Source organism: Hypanus sabinus, chromosome 5 (assembly GCF_030144855.1).
Source record: "Hypanus sabinus isolate sHypSab1 chromosome 5, sHypSab1.hap1, whole genome shotgun sequence".
NCBI lineage: Eukaryota > Metazoa > Chordata > Chondrichthyes > Myliobatiformes > Dasyatidae > Hypanus > Hypanus sabinus.
Window position 1 is genome coordinate 110,960,002 of NC_082710.1, and position 20,515 is coordinate 110,980,516.

Below are 20,515 nucleotides of genomic sequence, written 5' to 3' on the forward strand. Positions count from 1 at the left end.
TGAGCGCAGTGGACAGAGGATACTTGGATTTCCAGAAAGCATTCGATAAGGTGCACATAAAAGACTTATCCAAAAGATAAGGATGCATAGATTTAGGGGTGATGTATTAGCACGGATAGAAGATTGGTTAACTAAAGGAAAGCAGAGAGTTGGACTCCATGGGTGTTACTCTGGTTGGCAATCAGTGGTGAGTGGTATGCCACAGGGATCGGTGCTGGGCCTGCAACTGTTCACGATACACAAAAATGATCTGGAAGAGGGGACTGAGTGCTGTGAATCCAAGTTTGTTGATAATACTAAATTGAGTGGAAAAGCTAATTGTGCAGAAGTTAAGGAGAGTCTGCAGAGAGATATAGATAGGTTAAGTGAGTGGGCAAGGGTCTGACAGATGGAGTACAATGTTGGTAAACATGAGCTCATCCACTTTGGAAGGAAAAAGGAAAGAGCAAATTATTATTTAAATGGTAAAAAAAAATAGCAGTATGCTGCTGTGCAGAGGGTCTTGGAAGTGCTTGTGCATATATCACAAAAGGTTGGTTTGAAGGTGCAGTAGGCTATCAAGAAGGCAAATGGAATGTTGGCCTTCATTGCTAGAGGGATTGAACTTAAGAACAGGGAGGTCATGCTGCAACTGTACAGGGTACTGGTGAGGCTGCACCTGAAGTACTGTGTTCAGTTCTGGTCTCCATACTTGAAGAAGGATATACTGGCTTTGGAGGCAGTGCAGAGAAGGCTCACCAGGTTGATTCCAGAGATTCCAGGGTTAGACTATGAAGGCAGATTGAGTCGCCTGGAACTGTACTTGCTGGAATTCAGAAGAATGAGAGGAGATCTTATAGAAACGTATCAAATTATGATAGGGATAGATAAGATAGAAGCAGAAAAAGTTGTTTCCATTGGTAGGTGAGACTAGAACTAGGCGACATACTCTCAAGATTCCAAGGAGTAGATTTAGGATGGAGATGAAGAGGAACTGCTTCTCCCAGAGAGTGGTGAATCTGTGGAATTCTCTGCTCAATGAAGCAGTGGAGGCTACCTCAGTAAACATATTTAAGACAAGGTTGGATAGCTTTTGCATAGTAATGGAATTAAGAGTTATGGGGAAAAAGCAGGTTGGAGATAAGCCCATAGCCATATCAGTCATGGCTGAGCAAGCTCAACAGGTCAGATGGCCTACTCCTACTTCTTATGAGGTTTATTCATCAGGTTTACTATGAGGTTAACTCATCACAGTAACAACAGAAACAGCTAACTTAGTTGTAAGACAAGGTGATTATACAATGTCACATTTAATTATGGATGAAAATTCTCTCCCTTCGAATTCTGATCAATGGATTAGTTTCCAGTGTTTGTTCAGAATACCCACCTGATCCCATACAACCTAATACAGCCAAGTGCTTTTAGAATTGGGCAAATAGCAGGTTCTACTTTTCAGTGGAGAATCAATACAGGATTGTGACGAAAGTTTTTTTGTTAATCTTACTTAACTAAATTATTCATCACAAGGCCATAATCACCTGGATCAAGCAGTCTCTTGTTCACTAACAGAATACTGGATAAACTCAACTGGGCAAGCTATATCTTTGCAGACAAAAGGCATCAGCTGAGATTTTTGGTCACGACCCTGCATCTAGAAAGATTGAGGAGAGATTGCCAGTATATACCTGTGAGGATGGGGAGGGGATGTTGGGCAGATGGAAAAAGAAAGAACAAGATAATTAGGTGGGCAGGTGAATGAAGAACACCATGGCTGTGGATTATCTGAAACTGGAAAATTCAGTGTTCATAACATTGGGTTGTAAGCTACTCAGTAGAATGAGAGATGTTATTCTTTTCATTTGCATTTGTAGCATTGAAGGCAGAGGACAAGAGGTCAGTGTGGGAGTGACTTAGAAGTATAGTCACAGTCCTGACATGCCTTGGAATGTTTTACTGACATATTAATTTTCATTTTGCTAAATAATGGGTTGTACAGCTCATTCCATTCATACTCCACTCAACACACTCAAATCTGAAATATGTTATTAGAAAGCAAAGATGCTATAGTTGCAACAACCAAACTGAAACAGGTGAAGATTGAAAACAGTAATTTCAATTAAAACTCGAAAAAAGGTAGCTATGTTAGCATGTTTGCAGAATAAAGGAAAGTTAATGACCATCAGATCACATACTACTAAATTTGCAAAGAAACCCACTATAAAAGGAGATGACTATTACACCTTGCAGCATGGAACAAACTAACCTTCGAGCAGGAATGTATGAAAAACAGAAAATACTTAACAGGTCAGCATCTACAGTGTAAAGCCAAATTAACGTTTTCCGCCAATGACTTCAAAACTAAGAAAACTCATTAAACAAGCATATTTGAGCTTGCAGAGAAAGGTGTAGGATGGAGAGAACAGTGAATATTTGATAAGTTGGAGACAGACACAGATGATGTATACTTGGGGAGTACAGAAAACTTGTTAATGGCAGATATCTGAGAGGTGGTCCAAATGGAGAAAAAAGACAATTCAGAAAATCTGGTGTAAAATTATGGAAAGACACCAAATCAAACACCAAAGATCAGGTTACATCAGAACTGACCATTTACTAGAAATCTAAAAAACATAGGCATCCATGGAGCAAGGTAATATCCCAGACCAAAAATCCCCAAACACCAGGATCAACCGAAAATGCTAAACCTTGCATTCGCCTTATAGATGCTACCCAGCATTTTCTGCTATTACATCAGAACGAGCAAGTTCTGAATTGGAAAGCTTGGCTATCCAAAAAATTTCAATGCCCCTACGTCTGAAGTTCACCTACATGTAGTGGCAAAACTGATCCAAACTGAAACAAAACAATTCTTGCCTGCTTCGACTGTATGGACTTACACTTGTATGACATGCTCACTGCTCCAATGATTGCTCCAAAAGTCAAACCCTTTATTCAATCCCTGAATGGCAATTAGCAAACATTCAAGTTTGAAGCAATATTAAATGGTCTGCAAGGATATAACCTCTGTTGGTTTCAAGCCACAAACTGCCATGAAATAAGAATACCAAAGTTATTCCCTTCGCTTTTACCAAGCCCCTATTCATGTGACGTTACCATAATAAACACACAACACAGAATACAATGCAGATAAAGAATCAATACGTGGTTCCCACACCTTGACATAAGATGTTGTGTAAGAATAATGCAAGAAACCAAAAGCGGAGATCAGAACTGATGGGGGGAAAGCAAAGCCAACTGGAAGTTCAAGATCACCCTTGTGAGCTGTTCTGCAAATTCCAACTTGGGTTTAGGTTTGCCAAAAGCAGAGATCACCACAGTTAAGGAGCGAAAAGTTCTATCAGAAAGCTTTGAGACAAAGAGTAAAAGGTGGCTGATGGTGTCATCCATGGGCAAGTTGGAATTCATGGTTCAATCTTTAAGGACGCATACAGACAAAATCTGAACTAATTTGTTCAATTTTTTTGAAATATGTATTTCAAAACATCACTTCCAACTTGCAGTGTTCAAGATTTAAATGGCCAAAAAGTCAATTTGAGGAAATTGTTATTTACTTTGAAATAGAATACTTAATGTTCATAAAATATCCTATACAGATATTCTTTCGATCAGAATTATGAAACAGCCTCTATTTGCTGATATTTTATTTTCAATGAAGCCCAAATACTTTCAAGTCAGTCCAACAAAAGAAAACACCAGCACATTTGATGGAATGGTTCCCTTTGTTCAACACCATTATACTCAAACAGTAATGGCTTTGTTCATATTCCATACGGTAATAACCCAGCCAGTGAAAGAATGTTCACTCACTGCTCAAACACAACAGCTAAACAGTCCAACAAAAGCACGATATAATTTCTCTTTAGAACATAGCATTTATGAGTAATAACGAGTGGAGACAATAAGTATAAAACTACCATCTTAACTGTTTCACCAGTAATTCTTAGGAGGCAAGTGAAAAAGGAGTTCAACTGCCAAAACAAAATGCATTTAACAGTTATATCTTAGCACATCAGCTCGTGCTGCATGCCAAATGTAGAGTCATTGGAACGAAGCTCTATTATATTTTAATATACACGTAGTCCAACAAAATCACCACAAAAAGAAGTTTATTTCAAGGAGAAGGAAGAAAAAGAAAATTCATGAACAGTTAGGAAACATTTCAACTGAGGGACAAGCACCATAACAACTGAATGGCATAATCAACTAGCAAAAAGAGACCAAACCGAAGGGGAGGTAGACCTTCTGGTAGTTATAAAATTTTAGATTTTAATGTCCATTGCTGAGTCAGTAACAATTTAAGGCCAAGATCGATTTTAAACCACAGAAGTTAAAGGTAAGCCAAAGATGAGATCAGCCACAAGTTTAATGCCATTCCAGCTTTTTCTCAGACACTCATTAAATCTACTCAAATGAATCTGAGCAAGATCTTCAAGTTTCTGAAAAGTCAATTCATGTAGAATTCAGATATCCTTGAAAGAAGTCTTCAGGATGTTTCAAGTCAAGTCGCTTTTGTTATCATTTCAACCATAACTGCTGGTAAAAACAAAACATACCTCCAGGACCATGGTGCTAGATGAAACAACACAAAACTACACTAGACTTCAGACTTACACGGGACTACATAAAGTGCACAAAACAGTGCAAGACAGAACAATAATTAATAAATAAGACAACAGGCACAGTAAAGGGCAAATTACAATATAATAATAAATAATGTAAATATAAACAATGTTTTATCAGGAATTGAGAAAGAAATGAGCAAAAATTGCAAAGTGAGTGGAGTGGTGCTCAGTTGAGAGAGGTACGGGGGTGTGGGGGTTGGTGTCAGACTAGACTCTGGGTATTGAGGAGTCTAATGGCTTGGGGGAAGAAACTGTTACACAGACTGGTCGTGAGAGCCCAAATGCTTTGGTACCTTTTGCCAGATAGCAAGAGGGAGAAGAGTTTGTATGAGGGGTGTGTGGGGTCCCTCACAATGCTGTTTGCTTTACGGATGCAGCGTGTGGTGCTAAAGTCTGTAATGGTGGGAAGAGAGACCCCGACGATCCCCTCAGCTTACCTCACTATCTGCTGCAGGGTCTTATGATCCGAGACTGTGCAATTTCCGAACCAGGCAGTAATGCAGCTGCTCAGGATACTCTCGATACAACCCCTGTAGAATGTGGTGAGGATGTTGCATAAAACTATTAATAATTCTTTACTGAAGCTTCCTCATTCAACAGTAGTTCTGTGCTGACGAGCATCAAATGGAGGAAGTCAATGCATATTAATTTTTACCTGGTCTGTCAAAATGCCACTGAAACAACTGGTTGAAGATCAACACCAGCTTGCTTCAATTCTCAGAAACTGGAATGAACGTTTATAACCTTTGAGGATGCATGCAGATTCCCTTTGTTTATTTGGGACACTACACTGCTTATTTGGGATTGGAGACTGTTACTGAACAGTTTCTAACTAGCGTCAGTCGTATTTCCTTGTGTGGCCATTAGACACTAAATTGTGCCTAGAGCTAAAGTTTTTAAAATGGCGTTGGTTGCGTCTGCTTGTATATTATCCATTTGAGCTGCTGGACAAAAACTTTTGTAACTCTGATTTACGAATTTCTTCTCATTTAGAAAACAGTCTATGCCTTTATTCCTTCTACCAAAGTGCATGACCATACACTTCCAAAAACTATACTGCATCTGTCGCTTCTATGACCATTCTCCCAGTCTGTCCAAGTCTTTCCGCAGACTCCCTGCATTCTAAACATTACCTGCCCCTCCACCTAATTTCATAGCATCTGCAAACTTGGTCACAAAGCCATCAATTCCTTCATCCACATCATTAACATATAACATGAAAAGAAGCAGTCCCAACATCAACCCATGGAATACCACTAGTCACCAGCAGCCAACCAGAGAAGGCCCCTAATTCTCACTCTCTGCCTCCTTCTAGCCAAACCTTCTATCCATGCTGGTATCTTTCTTATTTTGTTTAGCAGCCTCATGTGCAGTACCTTGTCAAAGACCTTCTGAAAATCCAAGTAAACAATATCCACTGACTGCCTATCATATCTGCTATTTCTTCAAAAGATTTCCACAGAATTGTTCAGCATGAATTCCCCCTAAGGAAATTATGCTGAATTTTGGCAAATTTTATCGTAACCCCTCTCCCCACTGACCCTACCCCCCACCACCAAGGGACAGGCACCCCAGCCAGTCAACCTATGTAAATTGCAGGGTCTGATAACGTACCTAACCAGGAGCTGAGGGACTGGGCAGCCCAGTTAATAGACGTTCCAACAGACATTTTCAACAACTCCCCAGAATATTCCACTGCTCCTTCAGGTTTCAAGATGGCTACCACTATCATGGTCCCCAGGAGGGTGACAGCAAACTCTCTCAATGACCATCATCCAGTGGCAGTGACATCAATAATAATGAAATGCTTTGAGCAACTGGTTATGGATTGTGTTAATCCATTTTCCTACTACGTTGGACCTTTTCCAGTTCACTTATCACTCAAATTGGTCCGTTGATGATGCCATTGCCGCTGGACTCCACTTCGTCCTGTCCCACCTGGAAATAGTGCCCGATACACCAGAATTGACATCAGCTCATGTTTATTGCAATCATTGGTCAGAAGCAGGTGGGTAAATTGTGCTAATTGGGTCTCAACACCTCTCGCTGCAACTGGAACCTGAACCATCCTGTGTGTTGGAAGAAACATCTCTAGCTCCATCGTGCCAGGAAAACCTAGCTGACCTTCAACAATCTTTTCAAACAGTGGATCATTCGAGACAGTGAAATTGTGAGCAATAACAATAAACTTCAATTTCTTTAGATTTTCTGTATTCTACAAGCCCAAGTTTTATTTAATAATGATAAATTGACATGTCATTTCCATTTCAAATAATATATTTGAAATTACAAGTTTTAATTTCAGAAGGTAAATACAAAAGGTAATTTTATAGCTTTTTATGTATAAATATCTGTTAGCACATGTAGCCCAACAGATCCAAAATTGAATTTTTTAATTCCTTATATCTGAGTCATACAATCAAAATTTGATTGAAAACTAGAGGCTCAATAACATTGAAGTAACTTCACAATTACCAAGTCACCAATGACAATATCCTTCACACATGAACCTAACAGTTTCTGACCCAAGATGCATTGAATTATTATTCTGGTCTCCTCTGTTATATGTTGGAATAATAGGATATGAGGGGACCTGTGAATGGAAGCTTTATGTCCTAAATACAGATTCATTTAGGTTAAATGGGAGCCCATCAAACCTGGTCCTCCATGCTAATCGAAAACCTCAGTATAAATCTCAACAAGTTAAGAGCAACTAAGGAGCAAGAGGAGTCTTAGAAAGGAACACTTTACTCTAGAAACTTAGACTTCAGGATAAAAGTGCTTATGGTGGCAGCCAAAGGGATGATGCCATTCCAAGGACACTAACATAGGACTGCTTTTATATCAGGGTAGAAATCAAATCATCAAAGAAATAGGTTTAAGGTGAGGGCAAAATGTTCAACGCTGATTAACAAGGCAAGCATTCCTCACCCACGCCACCCTCCCCATCTTCCACACAGTCGTAGTTACATGAAACACAAATGGTCATTGGTTTAGTATTTCTTAGTAAGCAATTCTTTGTCAATATTAAGAAGATGATAAGTTTGCTGAGAAATTAATCAGCTTACAAATACACAACTACAACACTGGCATGTACCAAGATGGGCGAATCATAAAAATTGATTTAAAAGTAACAATGTAAATCCTCAAATTGTACCAATGTATTCAGGATGCAGAATATTCAATTCAGATTGATTAAAATACAATTGCTTATGAATGAGCAACTCTCAAAAAGAATCATGTAGAATTTGTCCAACAATGCCAAGATACCTTTGAATAAAAGAGGTTAGTTCAAAGGATCTGTTAAGGTAGCAATTAAGAACAATTTCTGTTCCTATTGTCTGGATATCTTTTTATTCTTGGCTGGAAATTGAGATGTACTTTTTCTTTCTCTGTAATTCAATCTGGTTATCTCTAGACAGAGGGCAATATTCATCTCCACCTATTCACCCATGCCCACATATATCAATCTGATAAACCTCTGCTGTTCTCCCACTATTACAGCAATAGGTAGAGAGTGGACTGTTACACCATAGTTCAGGTGCAGTCACACCAGTGAGCTATATAATTTTAATATAATGTCTGTTACTTTTATGATCAATAAAAGTCAACAGATCATTTGGTCCCTAATAGCTTACTATAACTATATGCTAGCTTTGTGATGCATTTACAAGGACAACAGATCCATCTGAACCCCACTTTCCAATGGGGCACAATTTAAAATATACTGATTTTCTATTTTCTTCTACAAAAAGGGGATGACATCATCCAGGACTGAAACATGTGTTGCTTGTCACAGCATGTACAATCCAAAGAGCACAAAAAATTTTACTCCAGTCAGCCAACAATGAATCATTAAAATGCTGCTAAATTTCAAGGCAATGTGCCAAGCAAGTAATTAAACACTTACTCTTACAATAAGGAGCATATTTAAAATAAAGGAAAAATAAAGCTACTGACAAGTAGGCTCTTACAGCAAAAAAAATGAGTGAACACAAATTACTCAAGATCTGCAATAGTGCATTCCAAGTCTACAGTTCTCTGACACCCTGTCTAATAAGCATTTGTCCTGTGGAGTGTGTTTTTAAACACCAGCTGCCACACATAAGTGACGACAATCTTGGCAAATATACTATTTGGCCAAGTTTTCTTTGCTTAGATCAGGAATTTTTGTGAATAAATACTCAAGTCACAATATTTTTAAATCGAGGCTTAGTTAATGAAAACACAATCCTATTTCTTTCGATGATCTCCTTGCTCTTTTTGCCATTCCCCACTTAGTACCCCCTCCCTTCCACCTCACGCAGGGGAGGTAGTCTCTGGTTTTAACTTTAATTACACTAATGATGGATTATAGAGTAATTAGAGACCAAGGACTGCACAGCAATGTTATTTTTGAAGAATCCACTTTTCAGTTTACCACAGAATCTGAAAATAATGCTGAACTACTCAGCCAGTCATGGATAAAGACAGAATGAACTGATTTTACATATGGCAATTTATCAGAACTGGCCATTTCTGATACAAACTAGAAAGGCCAGCTGTCTGAAAGTGTCCAGCCCTGGAGGCAGGAACATGCCTTATTGGAAGATGAGATGTTGTTCAAGTTCAGGTGCAAGCAGCTAAAGGGACCAGAGTCAGATACAGCATTAAAGTGACAAACAATTACAAGTTCAGGGTGATCCTTTCAGTCTGAACTGAGATGGTGTTCTTGCTGGGAATCGAATGTTGCAGAGACCAGTGCACGAGCTCCAAATGCAGCATGTTAAATTGGAAGTAATCCAAGTGAAGACACAAATAGCCACAGATGCTGGAACCTGGAACAACAAAACCTGCTGGAGGAACTCATCAGGTTGAGCACTGGTGGGGACATTTCAAGTCAAAACCCTACAGAGAAGCCTATATAAAAAAAGAGAGGGAGTGATATGACAGGACCAAAGAAAAGAGGGGTTGTGAAGGATGGCGGACAGATGGAGCCATGTAGGAGACAGGGAGAGGTAAAGATGGAAGACAGAGGCAAAGGATAACAATAAAAGCAGATAGTACCAGGTAGGGGGAGAGGAGGGTTAAGGTGGAGACAGCTAAGAATAAGAACTCAAAATATCAGTGCTAGCACTGGGCAAGGAAGATGATAAAGGGAACCATAAGGGAAAGATAACAGGTGGGTGAACCACATTTTGGTGGGGGTGTGGTAGGGTTATGGGAAAGGGACCAAAAATGGGAAGACTGGAGGTGGATAACACAAGTGAACCCCTACATCATGTGGAAAGAGTTGATGAGCCCCAATGAAAGGTCATAAATATGAAATACTCTTTCCCCACTAATGTTCCCAAGCCCATTGAACCTTTCTTGTCATGTTTATCAAAGATGTTTAGATCAGAATTTCTATTTTTCTAAAAAGCAAAATTAAATCCTCTAATATTGATGAAAGTCTATTTGTCTAATTGAACACATAAAAATGGTATTACATACTCAAGTGAACAAATAGGGCACTTTGAATATAGATGCATTTGTTCGGACTCTGGACATTGCACTTAAACTTTCAATGTCAATGTAAATTACCTGAAGCAAAATGCATTTTCGATGGTGCTATGCACAAGAAATCTTGTATCATTATGGTCTTTTTTTATATATATAAAAAAACATGATCAAGTCAATCACCTGCAAAATTTTACATATTGCATAGAAACCAAATCATAGCAGCACTACAAGTCAGAATATTTCTGAAACAGTTCACAGATTAGTGCCAGAATATAGCTTACAAAATGTACTTTTTAATTATCCACGGCACTGACAATGTCTTGTTCACAAGGTCAAAAGCTGCATTTTCATTGCTTCCCCCCCCCCCCATAATATCCAGCACCCCACACAGTTCCTTAGATGGAACTGCTCCATGCCTGCATGCATCAAGATTTACATGACATGCAAAAATGAGTTAAGCCGTGCATAACAGTCACTACTCATCTCCAATCACAGTGCACCAAACCATCTCTTCATTCAAGTTACAAATACCTTGAAGATTATCTTTCAACAGAAATTTAGCTGGAAGAGCCACATTAAAACAGTGCCTATTGGAGCAAGTCAGAGGAGGAACATCTCTCAGCTCATTACTCTCTTCACCACTCCACAGCTTCAAACTGTCCACTTGACTGCACCAGCAAATCAAGCAGCTCCATAACTGGGGCAAACAATTCATCTGCTTGACACTTATCTGTAGGGGCAAATATTCATTTCCTTTACCACTAGCATAGTGTGGTCACAGTATTTTCAGTCTGAATGTACTCTGCAATAATTTAGAGATTTGGAACAGGAATAGGCCATTCAACCTCTTACCACAATTGCCACAACAGTAACATATTGTTTTATTTCAGTGCAACTTTACACCAAGTCCATATCCCCCATTCCCTTGTACAAAATGAAAACTTAGCTTTGAAGTTTCATTCTTATTGAGAAAAATAAAATGTATTCAGCAGTCAACAAGGGCAAATAAACAAGAAAGTTTCTTCAATTGCAATGATAACACAAGCACTGGCTTTAGTACACACTGAAACTGATACCATCTTCTGGGGCCTTTATGTGCAATATAGAAATCCTCAAACAATTCTGTCAAGATTGAATTTAATGCCTATCCCAAATTGCTGTCTTGTCAATAATACCAAGACCCTCCTTGAACCACTGTCATCTATGAACGCATTTCCAAATGCTGACTATATCTTCCCTAGCGTTTGAACTATTGCCACTGCTAAATTAATATTACCTTTTTAATGAGGAAATTATAAAGATGAAATGACAATCCTCACGTAGAGCAAAGCACAGTCTCTACCTTAACCTCAGTGTTAGAAATTGCTGCTTTCACACTGAGAATCCAATCACTTGGCTTTTGCAGGTGGAAGCCCACTTTCACCACACTACCTTCTAACCCACTTGTAATGACAGTTTGACAGATAAAAATTATTACTGTCTGACAAAGTTAAACAGCACCATCTTAAAATGAAGGCTACCCCGTATAATGAATAGATAGTGTATTTACGAAGTACATAAATCAACTTTGTTCAGAAGTCAAAAAATGAGCAACATGGTATCTATACTTTGCAGATGGAACCCGGAGCAAAATTCTGGAGGAAATTAGTGGTTCAAGCAGCATCTCTGGTGCAAAGTAGTAGTCAATGTTTTAGGTCAAAACCCACAACTCTATTTTCCCCGCCCCAGATGCTGCTTTACTGTTCCTCCAATAGATTAGTTGATGGTCTATAGTATTGTAATGGTATCAAAGCACACAGGACTTACGAGAACAATTAATTGTCAAAAAGTAATTAGGTAATATAGTACAGAGAAATAACACAAGACTTTGGAATGTAATATTACAGGAATTTATATGTAATCCAGGGAGAGCATGTACCACTTCACAAGTGTCCAAAAGTGAAGATTAAATAGATCTGATCAAAGCTCTATATAACAAAATTATATTCTACCAGTTTTCAGGAAACCAAAGTAAAGTAAATTCACCATCAAGTTCAGATGCAGTGAACACTGTACATTGCTCTGGTGAAAACTGAAAATCTGACCATTTTTTCTTCACGGATTTAAGGCCCAAACTGCTCAAGATTTTGTGTTTTTTAAAAACTTTAGATTACTAGCATTTGTAGTTTACTTTTATTTTCAATTACAGGCTGTTGACCTGTTTTGTACAGACTTTTTCCCTTATCTGGCAACTACTTCCAGAATTGTAGTCTTTGTCAACATTTACATGTCTGTTTTTGATGAATGAACTGTTAGTTTAAATGGCTTATGAACAGGGACATAATTTACTCTTTCACATTCTGGAACTTTGCACCATTTTGATGGTTGATTCATCATTTGTGAATGACTTCATCTTCCTACCCATCAGTCCTTCTCCATTTGACTGACCACAGAATGGTGTTTTCTGCGATCTTCTCTCAGAATGTTTGATTCTGTAAGCCGCTTCAAGCAAAATGGGGAAAATTTGGGTTTATGATTCATCTCATTCACAGTGCATTCCAAAACTGCAGCCCTGTGACCAATTAATAAAAATGTTCATTACAATGCCTACTCCCTCATCACCGTATTTTACTTAAGTGTCAAGACTACATATCACTGAATTACCCAGATAGAGCCACAATGACTTGATAATTTGTATCTGTCAGACTGTTCAGGTACTATCCCTCAAAATGGTCAGGTGTAATTACTTAAATAAATTAAACAGGCAATTTCAAAGCTTGATTTAAATAACTCACGAATGTGGTTAAGTTTCACCTTTCAAAACTGCTCAGTTTATAACTGTCCCTCTGCAATTCTGTCATCCATTTTTGCAAAGGCTTGAGCAAAACACTATAAATTTCAAGATTTTAATTCTTCTACTTTTGCTATTACCTCATACTTTCAAGTTTGTTAAATATTTCACCTCAGAGTTCTGCTAATTCTACAAATGATTTCTAAGCATCTACTCAAGATTTCAGAGATTATATATGCCCCTGTATCCCATAGCTGCCTATAATGTTTGATTTTAATATCAATCAACGAAGTACTGTTCCCCAGTCTCCCTTAGTCTTTCACCTTTAGTTGTAACTCTATGATATGGTTTTGGTGTTCACAGATGACAGAGAATTGACAACTATTTGTAGACAGATGGGGGAGAGGGGTGGTCCTGAATACATGAAGGACATTCAGAAAAAGGTTTGCAACAAACATGCAGCAGTTGGAGCCAAACAGGCACACAGCACACACTTAATTTCAATGCATTTCATGCACACCCATCTCAAATTCAAACACCAGATGCATTTCATTCCACCCCAAATATAATGAACACATTGTATTCTCAGATTCTCCAGAACTCCCAGGAAGGAATGTTAAGTCTTGACACGACAAAGTCCTAGATTTTTGAAATGACTGTTATAATCATGGTTTTCTATTTAATAATAAATGCTTAACATCATTCGTTTTAGATTTTTCCCCATCAAAAATGACAATCTTGAAGCATTTGTGGAGAACACTGAAAATAAATGCATATGCATCCCAGCAATTGCTCTTTTTCAAAAATCACAGTATCCCTTTATTGTACTAGCAATACAAGCCCTTGATTGAAGCCCAATGGAAAAGCAGAATGTTACAGATTTACCACTCAAGAAATATGCAGAATTTGAATGGCACCCACCCTCATAAGGCCCCTTATGAAAGCGGGCATCAAAAGGCACATACCTAGTGTAGGGGAGCACCTCTCATTTTTCTGTCCCATGGTTAAAGAATCGTACTGGAATGAGTGCAGAAACCTTTCAGGGTAGAACAAAACCATCATTGGAATAAACATGCCAGAGGGGTCAGCCCTAGATCACATACATTTATAACTACTTCATCTCAAATCATACCTACACTCAGTTGACATGCCATTTCACTTCCACAATTCAAGTGTCTGGCTTGTTCAGAAAGGAAATAATGTTAGAAAACACAGAAAACCTACAGCGCAATACAGGCCCTTCAGCCCACAATGCTGTGCCAAACATGCACCTACTTTGGAAATTACCTAGGGTTACCCAAAGCCATCTATTTTTCTAAGCTGCACGTACCTCTCCAAGAGACTCTCAAAAGACCCTATTGTATTCGCCTCCACCACAGTCACCAGCAGCCCATTCTACACACTCACCACTCTCTGCCTAAAAAGTCTTACCCGACATCTCCTCTGTGCCTACTTCCAAGCACGTTAAAACAATGCCCTGTTGCGTTAGCCATTTCAGCCCTGGGAAAAAGCCTCTGACTATCCACACGATCAATGCCTCTCATCATTTTATACACCTCTGTCAGGTCACCTGTCATCCTCCGTCGCTCAATGAGCTGAGTGCATATCAAAAACCAGCAGAATTTTACAAGTTATATTGGAGTTTTGATGAAAAGAGTGATGAAGCAAATTTTAAAACCATGAAACCCATGGGTACAAAGAAAAATTCAAGTTGTATTTCTGCTATAAAGTAGCCTTGTCCAAGTTATAGCATTAACACTGCACACAAATACCCATCTTAAGTCAGTTATAACATTTTGCCATTACTTTTCTATCAAGCAACCGGAATCAGGTTTAGTATCACTGACGTACATCGTGAAATACGTTCTGCGGCAGCAGTACACTGCAATACATAAAACTATAAATTACAATAACATACAAATTAAATAAGTAGTGCAAAAAGGGAACAATAAAAAGTGAGACACTATACATTGGTTCATTGTCCAGTCAAAAATCTGACGGCATTAGGGTCTTACCACAAATGTACAATGCAATTTGTGAACGTGGTCATCCATGATCAAGTTCTATATTCATCTGGAGGTAATGAAAGAGAAATTCCATGTGATGCAAGTGTGTAGGAAACTACTCACAGAAAGACTGATTCACTATTTCATTCACAGCACTTCCTAAATGAAAGATTTCAGTCCTACCTACAGAAGTCAGAGATAGACATTCCATTATTTTGTTCAACAGTTACACAGGCAATGGCACAGGAACACGTCATTCAATCCAACCAGCCATTTATACTCACACACACACACCTTTCTCCTAATTTTCTTTCTTCTCTCAATCAAAAAGGGCTACATTTGTTCTAAATACATCAATACTATTGGTTTCAAACAATACATTGCACTGAGTTCACATTCTCAACATTATTTGAATAAAGTGGTTCCTATGAACTCCCTATTGTCTTACAGAGAGAACATCTAATTATGTTCTTCCTCAATTTTTTTTTAAATATTGCATCAAGTCATTTCCCCCACCCCCACAAGAGCAAGATAACCTAGTCTATTCATCCTTTTTGGAAATATACACCTTTGCATTTGGAGCATCATCCCTTTAAAACATCTTTGCATTGTCTCTAATGGTACTACGGGGATAATGGATCATAATTTCTAAAACTTATTTACAACCCTTGCAGAAGGCAAACACCACAAGTGTCTTAATTGAAATCAAATCTACAACCAAATTAGAAAAAATCCAAACCACAGATGAATATGTTGAAACACTTCAGAATACATAGTGTTTAAAAAACCCTAAATGTAAAAATATTTTAAAAACTCGAATAGAACAGTTGAACAGTATAATAGAAAAAAATTAATTTTCTGGATTTCTGAAAGATAATTTTTTATGCCCAATAGATGCCTTAAAATTTACAGATTGTCATTTAAATGATTAGAAATATGTCATGCATATGAAAAATTATACAAATTTCAAGTTCATCGATCACTTCAGTTTTTATAATGCCATCTTCTCAGATTACATTCTTACCGGTTTCCATCTCCATTTCAATCACAAAATTCAACCTATATGTTCCTCAAGAGAAAGGAAAACAGCTGTAACTTGCAGTTTAAACACAAGGCTGTTTTAGGAACATAATATTGAATCTTCATGTCAAGCTAGTGTTATTGTCTGCTTGAAAGTAAAATTATGCAGATGCAGGAAACATGAAATTTAAAAGAGGGCTAGAAGCACTCAGCCTCGTCAGGCAGTATCTCTGTACAGAGAAGCACAGTTGGCAGTGCAGATCAATGACCTTCATTTGAACTTCTGAGCTGTATTTTGACTAGTTCCTCAAATAGTTTGCATCCCTTTTACAGACATTTCAAAACCAATTTTAAACACTTAACATCGTAATAGTTATATTACAGGCAGATATTCATATTTAACAAACTATTTCACACAGAAATTTCAATGTATAACACCATCAGAAAGTGATGTTAATTCACTCAATTCATTAACAAATCAAATACTTCAGCTTACTTTAATTCAAATAATTTTATGGCCTAGAGTCAGCTACCAAAATAAACTGCTGAAGATTATTAAATGGCATTTAACCACATACACAAAAAAAGTTTCAAAAGGCAAGGAACACTGCAACTCTGAAATTTAAAAGCTGAGATTTTTACCGCAATAAACTTTGTGAAAATGGGATTACTGCAGGGGTTCCCAACCTGGGGTCTATGGACCCCTTGGTTAAAGGTAAGGGTCCACGTCATAAGAAGGGTTGGTGATCCCTGGTTAGAGGCACATTCACTAATGGAAGTGAACAAAAAGGTAAGAATTAAACTTTCAACTAACTCAAGTCTAGATCTATCAACATTATAAATGAAAACTATTCAATGTAGTTACATTCCTTCAGGTTTAAAGCCGCCAGATATTGAAGTAGAAATACCTTTTTCCCTCAACTCTTATCCTTTCTTCCATTCAAATCTTTCTGTTCTATTTCTTTGTATACATTCTTTAATTCATCAACCGCAGCAACTTCAATTTCTGCCTCTTTAATGATTAAGGTAGACTTCCATCAAGATCATTCCATTCACACCAACTCTTGTTTAACCTCTGTATTGTGCTACAACATATGGACTGGTTACAATAGCGTTCACTGCCTAGAATTTGATGTTTTGTTTATCTTAGCTGAAATAGTTGAATTCATATCCTTGGAGGCAAATGTTCACAAACATACAAATAAAGAGAGTAGGTCACAACACAAGCCGACTTCGCCATTTTCCTTGACAATGACTACATAAACTCTACATCACTATCAGAAAAACATTACAAGATCCATAAGAACCACACACCACCAGGTTCAGGAAAAGTTATTACCACCCAAGCATTAGGCTTTTGAACCAGACGGAATAACTTCACTCACCCGTCACTGAACTCACTCTCTGTGACTCATCAACCTCATGTTCTCAATATTTATTGATTATTCATTTATTGTTATTTCTTTTTATATTTACACAGTTTGTTGTTTTTGCACATTGATTGTTTGTTCGTCCTGTTGGGTAAGGTCTTTCATTGTAATTATTATGAATGCCCACAAGAAAATGAATCTCATTTTCATTTGTATTTGGTGACATATTTATACTTTGATAATAAAGTTACTTAGAAATATTTACCTGCAGTGATCCTTCATCCCCCTCCATCTTGAAGTAGCTTCCATCATTAGACTCTGCTTCAATACTTTAAAAGTGCCTATGATTCTTGTTACAGAACAACCTGCCTCATCTCTCATTTTAAATTAAAACCTTAACTCCAAATCCTTTAATTCTAAACCCCTATCCCCACTTTCTTATTCTGACACTTTTTTTCCCAGTCTCAGCCCAAAATGTTGACTGCACTCTTTTCCATAGATGCTGCCTGGCCTGCTGAATTCCTCTAGCATTTTGTGTCTGTTGCTTGTAAATCTTTGCATAGGATATACCTCTTCTACATTCAAAATTTCAACAAGTTTTCTCTTTTCTGAACTCCAGCAGATGTGAGTCTCTTCAACATTCCTCATACAACAACCCACTTAAGACACTTAATAAACTAGTAAATCTTGCAATACATTCACATCCCTCATTAAATAAGGAGATGATGTAAATGCAACTCAAAATCTGGTCTCCCAAATGTCTTGATATTACACCTCCCTACCTTTGCATTCCATCAAGCAGTAACAGACAATAGACAATAGGTGCAGAAGTACACCATTCGGCCCTTCGAGCCTGCACCACCATTTTGAGATCATGGCTGATCATCTACTATCAATACCCGGTTCCTGCCTTGTCCCCATATCCCTTGATTCCCCTATCCATAAGATACCTATCTAGCTCCTTCTTGAAAGCATCCAGAGAATTGGCCTCCACTACCTTCTGAGGCAGTGCATTCCAGACCCCCACAACTCTCTGGGAGAAGTTGTTTTTCCTTAACTCTGTCCTAAATGACCTACCCCTTATTCTCAAACCATGCCCTCTGGTACTGGACTCTCCCAGCATCTGGAACATATTTCCTGCCTCTATCTTATCCAATCCCTTAATAATCTTATATGTTTCAATCAGATCCCCTCTCAATCTCCTTAATTCCAGCATGTACAAACCCAGTCCCTCTAACCTCTCTGCGTAAGACAGTCCAGACATCCCAGGAATTAACCTCGTGAATCTACGCTGCACTTCCTCTACAGCCAGGATGTCCTTCCTTAACCCTGGAGACCAAAACTGTACACAATACTCCAGGTGTGGTCTCACCAGGGCTCTGTACAAATGCAAGAGGATTTCCTTGCTCTTGTACTCAATTCCCTTTGTAACAAAGGTCAACATTCCATTAGCCTTCTTTACTGCCTGCTGCACTTGCTCATTCACCTTAAGTGACTGATGAACAAGGACTCCTAGATCTCTTTGTATTTCTCCCTTACCTAACTCTACACTGTTCAGATAATAATCTGCCTTCCTGTTCTTACTCCCAAAGTGGATAACCTCACACTTATTCACATTAAATGTCATCTGCCAAGTATCTGCCCACTCACCCAGCCTATCCAAGTCACCCTGAATTCTCCTAACATCCTCATCACATGTCACACTGCCACCCAGCTTAGTATCATCAGCAAATTTGAAGAACATATTTTTCTTTGGCAATAGTCTCTCTAAAGCAGGTGGGAACCTGAGAGAGGGGGTAAAGTTGTTTGTGAATACTCCTACCAGTAGATCCACATATGATCTGAAAGCACAGACACAGACGCCATCTCAGACATTTGCTTCTCACAGGTTCACTCGCAAAAAGGCAGATCTAAAGTCTTTGACCTCGACTGAATAGTCAATGGGCTGAATAGCCTAATTCTGTACCCATGTCTTAAGGCCCATACATGATTTGGAGGCTGTGGTGAAGGTGTCATTTCACTACCATTCTAACATGCATAGACTGCCTTGAATTCTCCTGTGAGGGAAGCGTTGCTGCCAGTGGTTCAGCCCTACTTTCCCCATTACAGCATGCAAGCCTTGCCATAACTAACAGCTAGTCTGCAATTCAAGTTTGGTCTGGTATTATCTCTTGGCATCTAAGAGGCTTGTGAAGGTTGCACCTAGATAAGACAGGGTCACCGAATTTAAACCCCTTAGAGATGGACTTCAGTAGGGAGTGGACCTTCCAGTTAATATATGGTCTTCCAGTGACTTCAGATTGACTTCTTTGGTACACAACTCCATGCAAACTTGCTCATCAAGTCTGTGACAATGACTCATTTAGATTTGCTGATGAGTCCTTGAATATGAACCAGTCCACCAATTCAAATCATCTATTTCCTCAGACCAGCACTGTTCAATTTCTGTACCAGATCCTCAAGTCTATATGTAAAGGGGGAGAAAGAGCACAGCCTGATGGTTTGATTTTCCAAATTGTGGGCAACAGGTGGGTCAGTAGTCCACTTTAATAGCTGTGTAGAAGAGTTTGAACTTTCTGCGCCTCTGATGGAGGAGATGTGCTGATGATGTTTTGGTACCAGTCCTGAGGTTAGCCTAGCTGAAGAGTCCGGCAACGATCAGAGCTTCTGGGTTGACCATTCACTGTTTAATCAAGATTTTGGTGCACATCTGGCTGGGGTTATGAAATTATGGATATTAAATAAGGATAGAGACTACAGAACCAGCCTTCAGAAAATAAAACCTGCCCAAAATTTAACTTCAACTGGTACTTTAAGGCTACTGAAACCAGTTGCTAGGGAGTGGGAGAATCTGACTATTTTCTATTGAAATCACAAAGTGGGAAATAATCGATGAGCACTCATGTTAATTGTTTGTCATTGCAATCTTCAGGAGATCAGGGAAGGCATTAGATGCCCACCTCCATATTAATACAGCATTAAAGGCATAACCATGCCACCTCATATTTAGAACAAGTCTTAGTTTTCTGTCTTTTGGACAGGCTACAAGTAATGAATATTCAATGACATTCTGCTATCATTGTAAATACCTAATTCTGCAAATTACCTGTCTACATTCCAAGTGTTAAAAAGTGATTACAGTTAGAGTTTATCTTTGTGCTTAAAAAGTATAAAACATTTATGTCAGAAGAACACTTAAGATTTGCTGTGTTCCTTTTATACCTCTCAGTTATGGACTCAGTTTAG

The 20,515-nt window shown here is 38.4% G+C and overlaps 1 protein-coding gene across 4 annotated transcripts in view; it reads right to left on the bottom strand.

Moving 5' to 3' along the window:
- ptpn4a (protein tyrosine phosphatase non-receptor type 4a) overlaps positions 1-20,515 on the bottom strand; it is a 216,927-nt gene that overhangs the window by 180,235 nt on the left and 16,177 nt on the right. For 2 of the 4 annotated variants that reach the window (XM_059970333.1, XM_059970332.1), the window contains exons 2-3: positions 14,889-14,946; positions 13,839-13,909 (exon numbers count right to left, since the gene is read on the bottom strand). The exons of 1 other annotated variant lie outside the window; for it this stretch is intronic. In XM_059970333.1, the coding sequence (XP_059826316.1) occupies positions 13,839-13,909; positions 14,889-14,923 (106 nt within the window). In that variant the 5' untranslated portion in view covers positions 14,924-14,946. The remainder of the gene's footprint in view (positions 1-13,838; positions 13,910-14,888; positions 14,947-20,515) is intronic. One more of the 4 variants, XM_059970334.1, reaches the window with a different exon arrangement.